The 22,106-nt window shown below is 33.9% G+C and overlaps 1 protein-coding gene and 1 non-coding gene across 4 annotated transcripts in view; both read right to left on the minus strand.

Moving 5' to 3' along the window:
- Nucleotides 1-21,559, minus strand: part of LOC113498549 — a 58,806-nt gene extending 37,247 nt beyond the window's left edge. For 2 of the 3 annotated variants that reach the window (XM_026878588.1, XM_026878586.1), the window contains exons 1-2: nucleotides 21,438-21,559; nucleotides 1,422-2,622 (exon numbers count right to left, since the gene is read on the minus strand). In XM_026878588.1, coding sequence (XP_026734389.1) covers nucleotides 1,422-2,618 — 1,197 coding nt within the window. In that variant the 5' untranslated portion in view covers nucleotides 2,619-2,622; nucleotides 21,438-21,559. The remainder of the gene's footprint in view (nucleotides 1-1,421; nucleotides 2,623-21,437) is intronic. The other variant, XM_026878589.1, reaches the window with a different exon arrangement.
- Nucleotides 17,126-17,265, minus strand: LOC113499122. Its single transcript, XR_003401080.1, has one exon. It is a non-coding gene; the product is annotated as a U4 spliceosomal RNA (small nuclear RNA).
- Nucleotides 21,560-22,106: the final 547 nt, after the last annotated feature.

The raw sequence follows: 22,106 nt of genomic DNA on the forward strand, positions 1-22,106 counted from the left end.
TACCTTGAAAACTAAATGTTTAAAGGAATTTGTAGTTTAAAATAAATAAATAAATAATAAATAAATGCGGACAACATCACATACATTGTTCTAAACCCAAAGTAAGTTGCTAAAGCACTTGTGTTATGGAATTCAGATACAACGAAGGTACCACAAACACCCAGACCCGAGACAATGTAGAATTTTTACATTGACCCGACCGGGGATCGAACCCGGGACCTCAGAGCTAGCGACACCTTGAAACCGGTGCGTACGCCACTCGACCACGGAAGTCGTCAAAATGATAATATATTATTATAATAATAAACTAATATTATAATAATACCAGCCTATATAGGTCCCACTGCTGGGCACAGGCCTCTTTCCATTTAAAATCTACCAATAAACTAAATTGAAATCGCTCAATCTTTTCGGGTGCTGTGATGCAGTTGACAGTCTGACACACAGATACGTCAAACTGATAACACCCCTCTTAGCGCCGGGGGTTAAAATCTAACGAATTGGGCAAAGATCTACTAATTACGGATAGCCGAGTGGTTGAAGTCACCAAGCTAGACCCACAGAGCGTGACGTGTCGCGAGATCGATCCCCGCGTAGGACAAGCATTTGTGTGATCCACGAATACTTGTCCTGAGTCTGGGTGCCTTTGTGCATGTGACTTGAATGTTTGTGAAACCCCCGCGATATAAAGATTAAATTTATTAATAAGGGAGCTTTTTTAACTAAAAAGAGGTTGGATTTACCGATCAGGTACTTTTTCCCTTCATGAAACAATATTTTGAAGTCTTATGGGTCCGTAAATGGATTGAATACGACTTTAAATTCAATGCAGACATTTTCCCAGTTACAAGCATTTTCCTAGTTATTCTAAAATATCACCGATCGACGTTGTGCAATACAAATTCAATTAAGGATTACGATATCTTCGCAATAGTAGAAATGTCACTAGATTGGTGACATTAAGGCTATACTTAAACATGTTCTATCTAGAAAGTCATCGGAAAATTTAACTAAAGGTCTATCTAGATAATTTTACATTGCATTATAATATAAAACTTCTAATGTATGAATGACATTCCTCTTCGACAAGTGACGTGACTCTGACTTGTCAGTTCAATACATTTGAGGGATTTGTCAACGTTAGCGAGGAGACATGTAACTTGTCAACAGCCCTAACTAATGTAAAACTAATGTAATTAATACCTAACAAGAAAAAATATTTAAGTAGCTATCTCCGATTAAATAAAATTAGCTGTGGTGCAGTTAACAGGGCTCATAATTGTTCCTGTATTATAATATTAATAATAACTAATATTTTACCACCTGTAAGAGTACATTATGTATTAGGTAAACGTGGACAAAATCACAAGAAAGAAAATTTTGGAACATGGAAAACTAAAAGATCAAAATGTGTGACTCACCTGAGTGTTAGCCTGCAAGAGTCCACCGCCATTGGTGTTCACAACACCGTTGTTGCACTGTGACTTGAGCACGCAGACATAGCCCTGACCAGCGCAAGTCTGCTGCAGGTCCCCACCAGAGCTCTCGTGAGCCTGGACGTTGCCAGTACTCTGGAACACCTCATCAATATTCTGCTGAGTCTGCTGTTGCTGCGTGTAATCGAATTCGTTCTTTTGGCTGTTCTGAATAAGGTTCACATTCGATCCAGTGGGAGTGAATGGAGCTGGCGAGGAACCAGAGTAACCTGATCCGAACTTGCCGGCGGCGTTGAAGGAGTTGAAGCCGTTTTGGCTGGCGCCGAAACCTTGGGCACCCTGAGCGCCTTGAGACAGAGCTACGCCTTGGCCAGATGCACCGAATCCGGTTTGGGAACTAGATCCGAAACCTTGGGCTTTTGACCCAAAGGCTGATTGGGAACCACTGCCGAAAGCACCTCCCGATTGGCTACCAAAAGCTGAGTTGGCTCCAGATTGGGAAGCACCACCAAAAGCGCCTGCAGACTGACCGTTGAAACCAGCCTGTCCATTCAAAAACTGGTTCTTTGTGATGTCAATTTCTGACTGACTGCTACCGAAATTGCTAGCGCCGTTGAAACCAGCTCCGAGTTTAGCGAACTCTCCGTTTAAGAAGGGGTTGGCGCCCAGATCGACGCCTCCAGCGCCACCGGTAGAACTTGACGTAAAACTGGAAGACGATTTGCTGAATTTCTCGAACGATCCACCACCAGCCCCACCAGCAGCAGCGGCACCAGCTTTGAATGGCGAGTTCTGTTGGTTCATCCACCAGAAAGGCGTGTTAGGTACTCCCGCACTGGCTGCGCCATTCAACGCTTGGAGGTTTCCAAACTTTTCAATGACAGCTCCGTCTACCTTCTTGATGCCGGCACAGCCTTTCTCTGAGGAGCAGCCTTCGAAGGTCTCCTGTGTGTGGACTTCAGCGTTGGGCAAAGACTTTAGAGCTTGGAAAAGCTCGTTTTGGGACTTTAGCGAGTGGGAGCAGGTTGTGCATCTTTCCTTCCTTGCTTGTGGGGCGCTCGCCTCTGCCTCCACTATGGGTTCCTTGCTCTGAGGCAGTTCCTTGACATCCTCAATGTTCTCCGGATGAGCGGTAGCCGCTACCACCAGTATAGCAACCACTATTGGAAATAGTGGCTTCATGGTTCTGTAACAAGAATATTTTTGTATTAGTTATTATAAAAATATGAGAAATGAATAAGCTTCTCATTTTTTTCTATATGTGGTGAAAAATCTATAATTCTCTGGTAATTCAGTGAAAATTTGGATTTTATTTGGTTTAAAGTCGTTGTTTGTTTTTTTCCATATGTATCGCTTAAGTTTTTGCAATTAAAAGATAAATAATTATTTTTTTATGTCGTATTTATTTAATTAAATAAAAAAATCTCGATTTTAATGTCAAAGTTCTCCAAGTTACTTCCGGTAATGAACCCACGTTAACCTAAAATCGGAATAAAACCTTGTGTTAATCGAAGTTATGAACTATCTGCCTGCCAAATTTCGTTAAAATGCGTTCAGTGATTTTTGAGTGAAAGAGTAACAAGCATCCATCCATTTAAACAAACTTTCACGTTTACAACATAACTAGCATATTGTTCAACATATCCCAACAACTTTAACCATCGACAAAAAAAGCTTTACCATCTGTACTAATATATAAAGCTGAAGAGTTTGTTTGTTTGTTTGAACGCGCTAATCTCAAGAATTACTGGTTGAAATTGAAAAATTATTTTTGTGTTGAATAGACCATTCATCGAGGAATCTATATCTATACTAATATATAAAGCTGAAGAGTTTGTTTGTTTGTTTGTTTGAACGCGCTAATCTCAGGAACTACTGGACCAAATTGAAAAAATATTTTTGTGTTGAATAGACCATACATCGAGGAAGGCTTTAGGCTATAAACCATCACGCTGCGACTAATAGGAGCGAAGATACAATGGAAAATGTGAAAAAAACGTGGCAGGTATAAATCATAACTTATATCTTCTACCCACGGGGACGAAGTCGCGGGCAACAGCTAGTTAAGTATATGTTTTAATGACGAATGACTCACAATGCAAAGTAATTAAAACAATCTTACAACAATTTAATTAGACGGATGTCTTTAAATACAAAACCTGTCAAAGAGAAGGGATTCGCGCTATTTTTTATCAACAGACTGACAGACGTGTTTCGACTATAATAATAAGTTCTAGACGCAGAAAAAATGTAATTTGCATATAGATATAAGTGTTTCCCTATTGTGTGCGGATTATAAATGTCTTTTATTAGCTATGATGCTCGTTCTCTGTATGAGAGGCCTGCAGTGGGACAGTTACAGACTGGTGTTATTAACAGCCTCGGTAATGGCGCCCCACTGTGGGGCAGCTCACAAGCGTGGTGATCAATGCTCGTTCTCTGTATGAGAGGCCTGCAGTGGGACAGTTACAGGCTGGTGTTATTAACAGCTTCGGTAATGGCGCCCCACCGTGGGGCAGCTCACAAGCGTGGTGATCAATGCTCGTTCTCTGTATGAGAGGCCTGCAGTGGGACAGTTACAGGCTGGTGTTATTAACAGCTTCGGTAATGGCGCCCCACCATGGGGCAGCTCACAAGCGTCAACAATTCTCTTATTCCATTTGATACCAGTATTTATAAAAGATTCATTTATCATGTACCTATTTTCTCCTACATAAAAGCCAATTTTACCTACATGGTGTTACAAAATTACTTAAAGACATCTTCCGATCCATACTGTTGTGTGTCGTAACAGATCCGTATGACCGACCGTGTCGTAAGGACTGTCGTTACGTAACCGAATATCGATAAATGATGAATACATACTTGAAGTAAATATTAATACTAGCTTTTGTCCGTGGCTGTGCTTGTATAATCAATACATATATAACGTTGGAGTGTCTGTTTGTAACATTAAAAAAAAACGATACATTTTTTCTCCATTTTTGGTTTCTGTGCCGGCTAATCTCTGAAACGGCTTGACCGATTTTGAAGGGACTTTTATTGGCAGGTAGCTGATGGTTAGGTGTCTTTCCTATCAGACTACTCTAAGAAGAAATATCTAAACTTATTCAGGGATTGCTGTTTCCTTTAAAGCCTAGATTATTGTTCAAATGCGTCTTGCTTTTTGAAGTAAGTAAGAGATCGAATTCTCAGCCATTTTTTTCTGAGCCCCAGTTTTATTAAACACTGTTATGTTTAAAAATAGGTATTTATTATTGAAATCCGCGTACAGAAACTACAGTCACCTTATAAATCTATCCTGCTGATCCTACTAATATTATAAACGTCAAAGGTTGTAAGCATTGATGTATCTATGCATGTCTGTTCCTCTTTCACGCAAAAATTACACAACAGATTTAGACAAAACTTGGTATACAGATAGTTTATAACATAAATTAATACATATGATAGTTTTCATCTCGATTTAATGTTCCTATTAAACGAGGCATTATTACTAGAAACGAGGGCAGCAGCTATTTCGTTAATATAAATTAGAATACAGCCCACGATTATAACAATGGATATCTAAGTTTTTATAACAAACAATAAAATACAAATGCCAATCCATTTTTTATTGGAATCCAGTAAATTTGGTTTCTATACATCTTGGTTTTCTAAGCGATAACAAAATGTACACGATTTCGGATTTTATTAACTTGAAATTAAAGTTGAATCTTCATTGTGAGGTACTCTCATTAGAGATTCAACCTTGAAGAAAACATAAAAATCAATGGTGACGCGTTTGGATAAACATGTATATAGATATATATATATAGTCCGTATGTTTGGTTAACATAGTTTTATATGTATTTTCAATGTAGCAAAGCCTTCTAGGCAGCCTTTTCACAAGCTATGTTGGTAGTTTCCAGTCTCACCGACAGCTGAGCCCCGTATGTCACAAAGCGACTGTCTATCTGACACCACGACATATGTTACTGGTAAAATGGGATAGGAAATGCTGAAAAAGACATCATGTAAAAGAGATGATATATCCTACTTGCAGAATAAATGATTTCATTTCATTTCATAACACAGAATATTTATTATAAGATTTTTTTTCGAATCGGATATAGCATAATTGTAACTTATTTAGTTCCTCAACTTTTTCAGTTTCGTCCAAGTCATTTCCATAGGAATGACATTTTGGAATCGCGCTTATAGAGTCAACTTATTGTTTTGCAAATTGTGCATAATTCATATAAACATAGATTCATTAATAATAAACTAGAAACATTTAATTAAGGAAAAACTTTATTTTAAAAATTAACTTTTATATTTTAAAGAATTTAAATTACAGTACCTACCTAAAATCTTACATTCTTAATTTGTATTTGAAACAGTAGCTTTTGAGATTAACACATACAAACAAACGACAAATATAGTTTTAGTATAAATACCGATATCCCATTTTGTTTTCGCCTACGTTGTTAACTTATGACTCAGTACAGAATCTCGTCTGCCTACCTAATACCTATCAGCTGTTTAAAATATTCAGGGTCGTATGACTCAAAAACATTTGAAAAATGTACTGTCAATAATATACTAGCACTTAATATTATATTTGAGGTCAAGGTAGTTAGGAAAGAGAAGTGTTGTTCTTTTATAAGTTAGAGATAGATAATTATAATATTTACAATATCTATAATACAACGCTATCTAGTCTCAAACTAAGCAAAGCTTGTATTATGAGTACTAGACAACTGATAAACATACCTATATATTTCTAAATACATACATAATATAGATAAATTACACCCAGACACAGAACAAATGATCGTGCTCATCACACATACATTTGTCCTGGGTAGGAATCGAACCCACGACCTCCGTTATAACAGTCAGGGCCATTAACAACTAGACCAACAGGGCCATCATGTTACATACTTAATTTAGGTACTTTAATAATACCTTTAACAAAATAGTATTATGTATGTAGTTTTAAGCCCGATGACAATTCAATTTACAACTATAAAACATCTGTACCGATTTTCATAAAATTTGAATGGAGTGACATTTAAAAACGTGGGTATTAAGATTTTTTAAATCTATTAATTCCTCATCGTGACTGCTTCACCTGACTAATTCATGAACAAACATAGTTATAACAGCAAACTGTTCATGTTGGGCCTCCGACTAGTTCAATATTTGGTTTACTCAGATTTAAATCAATATTTATCCGTCCTTCGGCTATTAGTTAAAATTTTTCACGTTATATCGAGAATTCACAGAAAAAAATTGTATAATGTGCTTTGTGAATCTAAAGGAATGTTTCTGAGGGCCAACAGTGTTGGTTTGATTGGTAATAGTGATAGCTAATAGGGATGATGACAATTTTTTTTTGCAGTTTCCGTCTTGTAGTTTTTGTATAATAATGGATACGTATTTTTTAATTTGTCCCGCAAACATAAATTGACCAAATTACAGTGAATGAAACTTACGCGTGACGTCACGATTGAGTATAAATTTTACTCTATCGTTACGTCACAAGCCCCCTCTCCTAAACTTTAAAGCAGTTAATCTTTGTCAATTCTAGTCTTTCTGAAAAAGGAAAAAATACGTGTCTCATACTTTTCAAGTATCTAACTGAGGGACTAATGAGATTTTTTCTTTTTATACCCAGTCATTATCCCTATTGTTATGAATGTTGGATTTCCAAGACAAAGGTTGTAGGTTTGATTCTACTGATGTCCGATTTGTATAGGTCACTATGACAAAGCCACTGTGTGCAACGTTTTGCGGGTTTGTTCCCCGCGTAATAGAAGTTTGTGTGATCCACGAATGCTTGTCCTGAGTTTGGGTGTCTTGTGCATGTGACTTGAATGTTTGTGAAATCGTAGCGATACAAGGATTAAACGCCTTAGTTGTAGTTTATTAAATTTATATATCTTCCTACTCTTGTGTTTTGTAAAACAGTAGCTTTTGGAGTTTCTCACTGATCCTTCTCCATAGGAATGATATTTTGGATCCATGCACCATGTAACGTGTTAAAAGTGCCTGGACACAAACTATTTGAAAAAAAAATCTTTTGATTTTGATAGTAAAGTAATCATTAATGTAAACAACAGTAAAGGAAAACATTTTAAAGATACCGTCTTACCTAAGAATGTTTCAAGGATGTGACGTCACGTCAGAGGTCTACGGGCAGTTGAAACTCTGACACCAGGTTGTATACATACAATAATAACACAGATTAAAATACGAAAACCACAGGCGAAACCGCGTGAAATAACTACTTTACTAAAACATAGAACCATGAAAAGATATTACCTAACCCAAATTTGTAGATTTATGAAATTTCACACAAATTGTGCAACACTGGTCTGACAATTGATGAAATAGTGAAAACGTGTATACTTGTCAATTTAGCGAGTCTACTTGATTTTACATCGCACAGGCCTCGAATCTAGTACTCTACGTATAATAAGCAACCATTTAACAGCCTACGCATTAAGGTACTTGTACACTTAAACAAAAGCTAAAGATATCCTAGTTTAGCTATAATCGCATAAGTGAATCGATCACAGGTTAAGCTACGCTTGACGCGGATGGTCCGTAGATGGGTGATCTTTGTCATAATGAGTTCCTCCGTGTTTCGGAACGCACGTTAGATTGTGGGTCCCGGCTGCTATTCATACATCTTTGACAGTCGTTGCAGGTAGTCAGAAGCTAGAGAGTCTGACAACCAGTCTAACTAAGGGGTATCGTGTTGCCCAGGTAACTGGGTTGAGGAGGTCAGATAGGCAGTCGCTCTGTAAAACACTGGTACTGAGCTGAATCCGGTTAGACTGGAAGCCGACCGCAACATAGTTGGGAAAAGGCTAGGATGATGAAGACATTAAGATTATTTGCTTTTAATTTTTAATTGCTTGTTACCTAACTATTACACATAACATATAGATTTAATCTGTTAAAAAATAATCGTTAATCATTTAGTCGAATATATGCTTGTGTAATGAATTTTAATTAGAATCCGTTCGTATTTAGCAAGATGATATATGGAATCAAGTAACTTGGTATTTATTAGTTTTATTCCTAACTAGCTGTTGCCCGCGACTTCGTCCCCGTGGGTAGAAGATATAAGTTATGATTTATATCTGCCCTGATTTTTCCACATTTTCCATTGTAACTTCGCTCCTATTAGTCGCAGCGTGATGGTATATAGTCTTCCTCGGCGAATGGTCTATTCAACACAAAAATATTTTTTAAATTTGAATAAGAAGTTCCTGAGATTAGCGCGTTCAAACAAACAAACAAACTCTTCAGCTTTATATATTAGTATAGATACTACCTAAACTAACGAGGCTATATTTTATATCCTATCTTTCAGTCTAGCCCAGTCTTTATCTAAAACAATAACTTTCGTTAAACCTCGCTAGGCCCACGCAGTACTTATTGAGTCTAGCTAGGACGAGACACCAAACATTACGCCTTAGCCGATTGCGAAATAAGAGGTTATTATTCAAATCAATGTTATAACCTATTGAACTTATACGTAAGATATATTTAAATACGGAATTAGTTTTGAGATAAAAAGATATTTAATTAATGATGGTATTTGTAACCCATCCTTTTCGCGACCTTTAATAAGTGTCGCTTTACCTTCAAGATCTTAATAAAAATATGGTGAATCAATGACCTGTCGTTTTAATGACCTTAATTAAGTATTTTTTAACCTTATAGTTTTGTTTACCAGTCAAAATTCTTTTGATGGTTACCCATGGCTTCGCGACCTCTGTTAAGTACTGCTTAACCTTCACCTTGTGATATTATGCCATGTAATAGCAAAAAGAAAAATTAGCCTTCAAAAATTTATAGTTACCCATCCGTTTCGCGACCTTTATTGAATGTCGCTTAACCTTAACCTTTGTTATTATAAAAAGAGCATTCGCCCACTCTTTCATTTTGTGGGATGTTAAGTTTAATTTTGTCTATTAGTCTGTCTGTCTGTTATATTCTAGTTCAAACAAAATTACCTATTTTAACGACTCCAACACTACAGAATTTAATCCTTGTATCGCGGGGCGTTTCACAAACATTCAAGTCACATGCACAAAGACACCCAGACTCAGGACAAGCATTCGTGGATCACACAAATGCTTGTCATATTTCTATCCTTGTAATGCATTGTATTATACAACTGCAGCTGGCTTTAAAAAGGGCGTTGGCGTAAATGAAAGTTTTCGAAAGTACATCGTAATTTAAGGGACTTGAACACGCCATCTTTATTCAGAAAACATGGGACTTATTTTGGCGCCAAATGACTGTCAGATAGAGAAAGTTGTTTCAAGTTCGTTTCGTGTGACATTACTTGTAATAATGTGAATCCTGATTAAATCGTACTAATGTTTTAAGGCGAAAGTTTGTATGTTTGTAACTTGTTTTTTATTAAAAGGCTGTATCGATTTTGGTGAAATTTGTAATTGTCATAAGAGAGTTTAAAGAGAGAGCGACAAAACAGACCGATCCCAGCTCAGGACATGCATTTGTGATATCCACGAATGTCTGTCTGAGTCTGGATGTCTTCGTACATGTTAAATAATGTTTGTGAATCCCCCGAGAAAAGCGTTTAATTATTGCGAGAGTCGATAATAAGACAATTCGTTATAGTGGCAAGACAGTCGTTACAGGTAGTCAGAAGCTAGAAAGTCTGACAACCAGTCTAACCAAGGGGTATAGTGTTGCCCAGGTAACTGGGGGGTTGAGGTCAGATAGGCAGTCGCTCTGTAAAACACTGGTACTGAGCTGCATCCGGTTGGACTGGAAGCCGACCCCAACATAGTTGGGAAAAGGCTAGGATGATGATGATGAATCATGTTGTAAAAGTTTATAGAATAAGCATAACCTCAAAAGAATCATTTCATTGTGTAATGAAGAAGACATTGTTTTAACTGCAAATATAATGTTTAAACATTCCAACGCTTACTGAAGAGCGGTTTTTTTATTACTGTCAAAAATGTGCCAAGCCTTTCAAGGTTTTCATGTCAAGGCCATCTTATGACTCTTCGGAAATGTCAAAAATGTACTTCTAGAATCAAATTTCTGTACTAATAAAATTTGTGAGTTTGTGACATTGTAGGGTTCAGACTACTAAACAGATTTTGAAAATTCGTTTATTAATAGAAAACCACGTTATTTCAGTATAATACACATATAAAGTACACATGGGTCAGAGAAAATAATTCCGGTTAATGGCGCCCCACCGTGGGGCAGCACAAAAATCTTTATGATAATAAAGAAACTCGTAAGTATATAATTTCTTATTCATCTATTGATTAACCACTCACAATTACGTATTTTGTTTTCGTAACGTTATGTAACGCGAGATAAGTAAGTTGTTCAACTTGTTTACTTACAAAATCAAAACAAGATTTCGTTGTTTTTAAGACGAGCGCGGTTTAAATATCTTTGTTACAGCAATACTTCTTTTTCTGCAGAATGTTATTATTAATTAAAGGTGCTGTATTTATATTTATATTTCAATTACATAAATAATTAATGTTTTTATTTTATTTATACTTTAACTTTTCTTTCATGTTACCCAGAAAATGCTCAAATTATAGATATATTCATGAAAGTTAAAGATTTCGTTTTGCGACTGCCTATCTGACCTCCTCAACCTAGTTACCTGGAAAACATGATACCCCTTAATCAGACTGTTTGCCAGACTTTTCTAGCTTCTGACTATCTGTAACGACTGTCATAGATATAGGAATAACAGCCGGGACCCACAATTTACGTTATTCGAGGAACGTTAATTTATAACAAAGATAGTCACCTATCTACCTACGTACCAACCGCGTCAAGCGTAGCATAACGTGTGATCGATTCACTTATGGTGTTCTAGCATAGCCACGAACTTCTCACCCAAACAGAAAGACTACATATATACCTATACTAGCTGTTGCCCGCGACTTCGTCCGCGTGGTTAGAAGATATAAGTTATGATTTACCTGCCCTGTTTTTTTCCACATTTCGCTCCTATTAGTCGCAGCGTGATGATATATAGCCTTAAACCTTCCTCGATGAATGGTCTATTCAACACAAAAATATTTCCTCAATTAGAACCAGTAGTTCCTAAGATTAGCGCGTGCAAACAAACACTCTTCAGCTTTATATATTAGTACTAGCTGTTGCCCGCGACTTCGTCCGCGTGGTTAAAAGAAATTGCGACTATAACTTGAGATTTAAACTATCCTATCCCTCAAGTTGGATCGAACTGCACATGGTGCGCGAATTTTATTATAATCGGTTAAGTGGTTTAGGAGTCCATTGAGGACAAACGTTGTGACACGAGATTTATATATATTAAGATACACAAAACTCTTCAAAAAGTCTTTACCTATTATTTATGTATCAACACATATAAAACTCCGCCGTTCAGTTATCAGTGGCACATTGTAAAAGATTTTAACTTGCTCAACGTCTTACACAACTTAAAGGCAAACGGGATCTCAACCGGTTTGACGTCTCCAAATACTTGTCTCGACTTGTACCTTCAAGACTTAAGTAGGTAAGCAGAAGAGTTTTGCGTAGTATAGTTAAAAATGTTCATGTAATAAATGAATAAATTAAAAAAAAATGTATATTTGCGATTAAATACATACAATCTAAATGAATCGATATCAAAATCTTATCTAAAACCCACGTTTTTAAATTTGACTCCATTAAAATTATATCAAAATTGGTCCAGACGTTTTTATTGTTGTAAATTGCATTGTCATTGGGTTTAAAGCTACCCTGAAAATTTCAGCCTGCTAGCTTATCGGGAAGTGCCTTAAAATTGAGTTGCAAACATCCAACCGGAACGCCAAACAAACAAGAAAAGTGAGTGTAGAAAAACAGCTGGACCGATTTTGATAAAATTTGAATGGAATGACATTCAAAACCGTGGGTATTTAGATTTTTTAAATCTATTAATTTTCATTACAATTATATCGCAACCAAGGTATATACAAAACAAGAGGTTTCAACAAAAAGACAGTCACTAACTTCCAACTCGCACTTGACCAGTTCCTCCATTTTATTTTACAAAAAAACCTATTTTGCATTTAAATTTTTTGTGTTGTTTTACTTTATAATAATAGAAATGACTTTTATTTAATTTGATAAGACGTTTTTACGATTGTTTTACTAATTTCTTGCAGCTTTTTTATTAGATGCAATAATAACTGAGATAAGAATTCTAGATATATAAAATGTATTTTCAAGACAAACGGACGAATGATTTAATTTACATCATCCCTACAGCTGGGCACACGTATTAAATCGACTTTATAGATATTGTGACGACCTCCGTGGTCGAGTGGCGTACACACCGGTTCCAAGGTGTCGCTAGCTCTGAGGTCCCGGGTTCGACCCCAGTCGGGTCAAAGTAAAAATTCACATTTCTACATTGTCTCGGGCCTGCGCGTTTGTGGTACCTTCATTGTATCTGAATTCCATAACACAAGTGCTTTAGCAACTTACTTTGGGTTCAGAACAATGTATGTGATGTTGTCCGCATTTATTTATTTATAGAGACAGGTAAACTTTTAAAGGTTATTTACTTATTTATTATATAATATGAATTATATAACACTGACAAATAACACAGCGTAATATTGTTAAGAATTTTCAAAATTTGTTCAGTAGTTCCTGAGATTACCCCCTACAGCGTCGCACACTAACTTTATGACATTAGTATAGATAGGAAAGGCTATTGCGTTTTAAGGTTCAGGCAAAACTACAAAACAGGACTAGTTTTAAAACCCAGAACGGAACTTGAAAACTTTACTTTGAAACTGGTCTTCACGTCAAAAATTATATTAAATGCGACATTTCAAACGAAACTTGTTTTTTTATTTTATATTTATATTGTTTTCTTATGTTAAATCAAGACCTTGGTTCAAACTTTGATATATTTATTCGTACCTTATATGGGAGGCATAATTTATGATATCAAAGTTTTTAACTTATAATATAATTTACTATTTTTGTTTCGGACTATAAAATACAAGCTGTTGCCCGCGGGCCCGCCCGGTACAAATCGAAATTGACAGTACTGGGACATAAAATCAGGATAAAAACCATCCTATGTGTTAATCCAGGTTATAAACTATCTCTGTACAAAGGTTCGTCTAAATCCGTTCAGTGGTTTTTGCGTGAAAGAGGAACAAACATCCATACATACAAACTTTCGCGTTTATAATATTAGTAAGATAATTTATAAAATAACTAGCTGTTGCCCGCGACTTCGTCCGCGTGGTTAGAAGATATAAGTTATAATTTATACCTGCCTTCTATCTATCTATCTGCCTTCTATCTATCTTGTAGGATTCAGTCAGCGTTTGCAATGTAAGCGCAAAAAATGTGATTTTTTACGACCTCACATTAGAAACCTCAAAAATTGTAGCCTATGTGTTATTCTGATGTATAAGCTATATTGTGGTAAAGTATCGCCTTTATAATAGTAGTAGGATTTCCTATTTTAGGTTTAGACACTTAAATATTTGTTTCAACTAACCCTCTTATTGCAATATCCGTTAAGTAAATAAATATTAGGTCACTTAATCTCAATGTTAATTTTACTATTTCTTGTTATAGTAGCAACAAAAATTATTTATTTTATAATCTGTGAAAATTTCAACAACCTATCATGGTTCATGCAATACAGACAAATGACAGATCCCAACATTTACCGTTTTTAATCTGTGATTACGGAACTCCAAAAAACAACAAATAAAGCTTTTTAATGCTTGATTATTTAAATAGAAATGTTATTTCAACTTTTTTGCTTTGAGATACCTAATATTAAGGAAACTGGTTTGGGATTTATTCAAAAATATTTATGATTATTTGTCAGACATTTTGTTTTCAAGTTATTGTTTGAGTCACTGTTGCTATGCATAGACTATTTGACACGTGTTTTACTGAACAGGATTTGAGACGTGTTTATATTTTGTCTTTTTCAGACAAAACAGCGGTATTATATCGCTTTTTAATCTTTTTTCCTAGATGTCTTACTAATTCTGTCTGGTTCTTAAAATACATTTTTAAGATGACGAATTTGTGTTTTATTTCTTTTCTTAGTCATCTAAAATAGGCAATCGATTAATGAAAATCGTATTATTTATTATTTTTATTTGTAAATCTTACTTGGCGATAATTTATTCTTACACATTAAGCCCTTAAATAGAGTGACATATATACAGACATTCCAATAATTTTTTACATTAAAAACCTATAAATAATGTTGCCGTATAATATATTTATAGACACATTATGTTTTTAGTTTTAAAATGCTACCAAGTCATAAAAATTGCTTTAAAAACTGGAATCAATTTAATAATTTTGCACAGAAGATGACATTCTTGCATAATTTTCTTTGTTTTCGATATAATTTATGTTAAAATAATCAATATTGAACGAAAACAGAGGTATTTAGTAATATAATATTAGATCAGTATGTGTATCATGTTAATTTTTTGATTGATTGTATCAGCTTTTAAAGGTTGCTTCGATTATAGGAGCTCGACTAGGTGTAGCACGCGGTTTTGTCTCCGAAAGAAAGATGTTTTCAATCCTGGATGAACCGTTTTTAATGATTATTTTTATTTAGCGTGAAATAGCTGTCGTTTGTTTCGACTTTTATATTCAATAGTTTTAAATTAAAATTAATATTGTTTTAACAAGAAAAGCACAAAACTGACTTCAAATAATTATTGTAAAAGCCCACATTTTTAAACCGCATTCCATTCAAAATTTATCAAAAGCGGTTCAGCCATTTTTATAGTTGTAAATTGCATTGTCATCGATTTTGAAGCTACCCTGAAAATATCAGCCTGCTAGCTTATCGGGAAGTGCCTCAAAATTGAGTTGCAAAAATCCAACCGGAACGACATACAAACAAGAAAAGTGAGTGTATAAAAACGTGGGAGTATCACAAGTATATCTTTTCTCTAGCCTATTTTATTTTGTACAGAACCCCCAGCCTCGAAAGCCAGTTACGAAATTAGAAAACAATCCGATTCATGAAAATTATCATGATTCTAACATCGATATTGCATCAATTCAATGTCAAATGAATTCTCTTTACATGTCTAACTAACTTGTACCCGATAGATGGCGTATTACGTAAATAATTGTGCAATTATTGCTACGAAGTGAGTAAAATTGTCACTGATATTGGGTACAAACGGAACCTTAATAGGTACTGAGATTCCGTTTGTTTATATATCCGTCTTGTTGAAAAATTACTGTCATATATCTTATTAATATTCGATATTTTTTTTCTAAGCTACAACCGCATAAGTGAATCGTTCACAGGTTAAGCTACGTTTGACGCGGTTGGTCCGTAGATGGGTGACTGTGTTTGTCATAACGAGTTCTTCGGTGTTTCGGAAGACACGTTAAATTGTGGGTCTCTGATGTTATACCTACATCTATGACAGTCGTTATAGGTAGTCAAAAGCTAGAAAGTCTGACAACCAGTCTAACCAAGGGGTATTGTGTTGCCCAGGTAACTGGGTTGAGGAGGTTAGATAGGTAGTCGCTCCTTGTAAAACACTAGTACTTAGCTGAATCCGGTTAGAGTGGAAGCCGACCCCAACATAGTTGGGAAAAAGGCTAGGATGATGATGATTTTTTTATAATTATTTTTGGGTTTAAGAGGATTTATTAGTTGCCAAATGTGAAAACTATTAAACGTCTTTATATTTTTAAAGTGTTATTTTGTACAGCTCGTTATAAGATAAAATTCAATTAAATACATTATGCCAAAAGGAAAAAGCAACAATGCCAAATTCAAAACATAACAAAAGCAGTTTATTATAAAATCCAATTTGTGGTTATTTATTTATTGTCTTAGTAACCAAAGGTTAATGTCATTTGACATAATTTATAAAAATAAATCGTTTTATATAAATATTACAGTACCTCTGTTATCAAATGGTCAAACTCGTTTTTTGCCTAAAAGGCTACAGGTCAGATTATATTAATTTACATAACTTGTATATAGAAACCCTATTTTTTCTTTTTATTACGTTGATATGATTGTATCAAACCTTTTTTTCTGTTTTTAGGTAATGTTTCTTCTATTTTTTAATTATTGATTCAAATTTAAATGAATGTTTTTTTTTAATTGGGAAACGGTGAAGTGTGGGGCAATCTGGATGCTGAATAATGTCTACTTACATTTTTGTAAAGTACCTTATTAAAATAAATAATAATTTTTTGGTCAACTCTACAAAATATGGCTCTTTATATCATTCATCATATTATTATAATTTAATTATAAATCATCTTAAAGCACCTTTTAGCATTTTTTACAATTGTTTTCTTAGCAATGAATATTTTTATCTCGCTACAAATCTATAAATAAGGTTATCTTTACAATGATCAAAAATATAGCAAAATTTTGTAGAGTTAACAAAATATGTTCTACCAGCCACCTTAAATTAATTCAAATCTTAAATCACCGCAAACCACGCGGACGAAGTCGCGGGGATCAGCTAGTAGTTAATTATTTGTAATGTAAAAAGTTCCGAAATATATCACAAATAAATTACCCACACCTACAGAAAAAACTGAATTTAGGAAGTAGACAGATCACAACTCATAGAATCCGTCTAACATGTTATTCCTATCTATTATATTCAATGAATTCTTAGGCCTTTGACGGCCATTCAAAAATTGCCATCGCGGACGGTATTTCACGTCCACACGGCGGGGTATTGGTAAAGTTTTCAACTAGCAATAATCGCACCTCGGATTAACCTCATTGGTTACGATATTGCCTCTGCGCAAAGTTAACATATCATCCGCCACCGAAACTACTTATACATTCTCGTGTAACGAAACCATAGCGCGATCTAATTCGACGCCAACGCCATCTAGTTGCGTTTTCGGTACTAAATTTGGTTGCGATAGTGGCGCCACTAGTAGGTAGTGAGTGTTTGGGTGAACTATTTTGTGTAGAGTTTTTTTGTTCCTAATAGGTGTTTTGTGCCTTATTTCTTATCATTTACTATAAAAATATACTAGAATATTTATTTGAGGCGACGAATACGAGACGACAAGATAATGAGGCGAAAGACCAAAGAATCATGAAAAATAAAGTGTTTACTGTTTTATACGAGAATTAATATGCTTCCATTGAACGTACTATAAAAAAAAAAACCTTTATTACTACTACAATAAAGCATTCTTCAAGAATAAAAACCAAATAATAATTTAAAAAAGCAAAAGTCTTTGATACACATACTAAAAACGAAAAAACTTGGCACATACAAATATGGCATACGGAACTAAAACATCATATTAACACAATAAAGAATCGGTAAATATGGACTGTGAACCAAACTAAACAATAAAATTATGATTTATATTGAAAACTAGTTTTTTTCCTGACCCTAACCTTAAAATATGTCTGAATTTGCAAAAAGAGGAAAAACAATCAAATCTTTTTTGTTTTTTTTTTCGAGTTAAAATCCCACACTCAGCTTTAAAATGCTGTTTTGATCCGTCTACGAATATATAATACTCCGAGCAGTTATCAACGCAAGGCAAAACAAACTTAGTCATCAGACAAAAAAACAAATCAGCTGATGAAACTAAGATTTTCCAGAGCAATTACAAATTTTCTTCTTTCTTTGCCCTCTATTTACTGGCATTGACGTAGCATTTTCGGAAACCTCCACTAGGGTACACTCTTGACAAAACAAAGTTGGTATGTAGCTAAAACCTCTTAACATAGTTTAAGATAACTCTTTTTTTTTCAAATTTTTGTCAAAAACCTAGCTCCAAGACAATAAAAAACAAATACTGCTTTCTTTTCTTTACAGATTTTCTAAAATCAATTCAATCAATCCCAAAATTACCTCTACAAACTCTCTATGCCCACAGATTCACTTACAAAACACTGGATAGATTATAACATAGAAAAAACTCCAATATATTGCTCGACCAATGTCAAATCAACATATATACTATGACCTTTAACACTGTATATTATGAAACGGCTCAAAAACATTATATGATGTCTTTCCTTACATAAAACTTCGCATCGCTACGGTATTACGAATTTTGTTTGCGCAAGTCGATGCCAACGGATACAATATTGGTCCAGTAGAGCTATATAGGGAGTTCATTTTTTTTGTTTTTAGTTTAAAAAAAATGTTTTGAAGAAATAATTACTAATATATAAAGCTGAAGAGTTTGTTTGTTGGTTTGAACGCGCTAATCTCAGGAACTACTGGTCCAAATCGAAAAATTCTTTTTGTGTTGAATAGACCATTCATCGAGGAAGGCTTTAGGCTATAAACCATCACCCTGCGACTAATAGGAGCGAAGATACAATGGAAAATGTAAAAAAAACAGGGCAGGTATAAATCATAACTTATACTTCTACCCACGGGGACGAAGTCGCGGGCAACAGCTAGTTATTCCATAAGATCAGACTGTAAAAACTAAGTTCTGAAACTTTGTCTGTAAAAGATTGAATAGATGAATATTGTCAGATTTTTACTGTACCTGTAGTTTAATGAATCACTGCTGCAATTCCATGGTGTACAACAAAGAATATTCTAATCTAATTTATTACCTACTTTTGAGAAAAGAAGAATTAAATTTCGTTCTGTGCGGACAAAGTATAAAAACACAGCTAGTATTTAACATCTTAATTAGTATAAAATCATTTCAATTTGTGTTAAATAATGTATTTTTAAACTTAAAATATTATTTTTCTGACGATTAATTGCAAACTTCGTATAGGTAAAAAAAAACACACTCTGTATAAAGAACCTAAAAAGCTGTAACTTAATTCATGGATTTAGTTCCTGGCCCCGTTTCCAAAAGGCTAGGTACCCTAGTTTTATCTGAATATTTACTTAGAAGAAGACCGCTTACATAATTAATTTTATTTGGAAGTTTTAATGTTACTCAAATGCGGATTTATTTGAATAAAATGTGGATGTGTAAGAAGGTGTAAGGTGGTTTGACCTGGTACATATAACCTTAAAAGACTTTTGTATTAAAATGGCGCCTTTAAAAGGATAGATGAGACTGTCGACTCTACCAAAATTATCAAACTTTATTCTTGTTAAAAGTGTACACAATTTTAAAGATTAACTTCTTGATATCTATTAAGATATTATTATAAAAACTTTCTTGAGGCGAATTCATTATTATTTATTTTTATAAAGACTGAAGCGTATCTATCGGGAGCGCCCGACTAGTTTCGGTCCCAACCGGAGTCCTTAATCATGAGTTCACCTATTCGGTCTATCTCTATAAACACGACTGACTAAACTGTTATTATATATATAACAGTTAAAAACTGAAAATGTTATTAATAGCCCTCCTCCAAATTCTTATTTTTGTTATGCCCGACAGGGCCCACAATGCTCCAAAACTAATGTATCTTGTGTACCTACCACCTAAGTTCACATTGTGGAATGCAATAAATGTATTGAGTATTGAGTATTGAGAATTATCAAAAACGTCTATACCTATTTCATTTCAGTCAAAATTATTCTGCTAAAATGATTTTTTAGCTTCATTGAAATTTTGATATGTCCCACTTCATACCATAATTATGCATGTTATTTTAACACACCTATTGTTTCAACTTTAATAAAATATCAACTAATATTAATAACATGAACTAAAAACCAATTTAATCTTAAATTTATAATTCTGTTGTACGTTTATACATCACAAAACTTCTCCTAAACGGCTGGGCCGATTTGAATGTATTTTTATGCGTTTAATTGCCGACATGGATGGTTTTGATTTACAAGAGATTCGGCAGTATTAAGTACACTGGATAAGTTATTTATATTGCTCATTGCTAGGTAGAGAAGATACTCTAGACGAAAACCAGAGAAGATTGATCAAAAAACGAAGTAAGATTTTAAAACTCTCAATATCTTAACTATGTTTTTCAACTAAACCCAGCAGTCTGTTTTAAAAGATGAGTTTGTTTTATATCTACACATTAACATCAAGAAATCTGAATAATGATGTCCAAAATATCAAATTTAAGTGTTATTTATTCAAGGAATGTGTTTTAATACCTGCGTGGGCGCATGACGAGTCTTGATGGACTTAAATGTTAACAGGTAACAAATAGGTTTATTGTTAGGCAGAAAATGTTGCAGAATGTCTAGACTTTTGTCCAGTTAACTTATTTGGCTAAATAGCTAAGTTAGTATTACATAATGTGTGGTAAAATTTAGATTTTTTTAGGCCCAGAGTGTTTTTTTTTTGTCTGAAAGTTGTAGAGATTGTTTTAGACTTGAGTTATTTTTCTTTGCTTTTATTTTTTATTAAATTTAAGGAGAAAGAGCGAGAAAAAGAATTTAAATTTTAAGATTTAATTTAAAGAAGAAAAAAGCATATTTTTATCTTATCTTATAAGTTTTTTTCTGCTACAATTTACATTAAAATAATTATTTTAGAATTAATTTACTATCTTATATTTATCACCGAATATTTTCTCGTAACCTCGCTACAATTGAGTTAAATACCGTCCCATGAAAATCATAAATATTTATGTGTTTTATCTCACTCTAAATACACAATAAAAAATTATTAGTCATTTTAGTTTTAAGTGAACTACTCCAATTATTTAAAACAATACTTCATAATAACATCTTACGAAAGCTATTTAAATAAGTTCACATAGCCTTTAAATTAAAACGATCTTGTAAACAATTGTATTTTTTTAGAATTAATTAATTTTAGACGCAAAAATTGTAATTTTAAATTGAATAAAATTAAAATATGAAAAATGAATCGTAAAACAAAATTTAATAAATCCAAATTAATTTAACGTACAAAAGACATCAACGCGCGTTACGTAACCTTAAACACGAAAAAAAATCCAAACATTTTACTTCACTAAAAATAAAAAAAATACGAAAAACGAGAGAACTAAAAATAAAAAAAAAGTTGGAAAAAAATATTTTTTTATGAACTCACATTTATTTCACGACAACCACTCCACACTGACAATCACAACACACTGAAACAGTCCACGACAGGTCTTAACTAAATACGTTTTGTTCACAGATTTTTTTTTCGTTGTCGCGCTGTGCAGCGCCTTCGTCCACCGGATAAGAACAACCGCATGTAAAATGTGACTGACGCTTATATATACAATGTTTATGAAACACTTCTGACCTTCAGATTTTCATGCATTGGAAACGATTCTCAATCATCGGGATTTCATTCATTGCGTTCGTCTACTAAGGGATAGACCTAGGGCTTAGGTTGTCTAGAAAATATGATCGTATTAAAATATTCAGTTTATTGTTAAACGTTGTTGTGTAGAATCAATCATTAAAAATTGCAGTTTTAAGAATATATTTACATAAAGAAGTTTGTTTAGAAGTTTTTTTTAATTAGTTGTTACTTGTTGTTGTTTTTTTTAGTTTTCAATTAAAATTTATTGATTTTTTTTTAAATCAATATTCGTCTGTTAATCAAAATTACTTAAAAGTTAACAAAGTTGCATGTTATTTCACAACAATTTATTATTTTACGACAAAAAAAAAACAATTTCTTAAATTCGAAAAATAGCGATTTATTTTTGTTTATCTATAAAAACATAAAAAAACATATTTAAATCAAGTAACAGTACTTTAGCAC

The sequence above is a fragment of the Trichoplusia ni genome, chromosome 11 (genome assembly GCF_003590095.1).
Source record: "Trichoplusia ni isolate ovarian cell line Hi5 chromosome 11, tn1, whole genome shotgun sequence".
NCBI classification, from domain to species: Eukaryota; Metazoa; Arthropoda; class Insecta; order Lepidoptera; family Noctuidae; genus Trichoplusia; species Trichoplusia ni.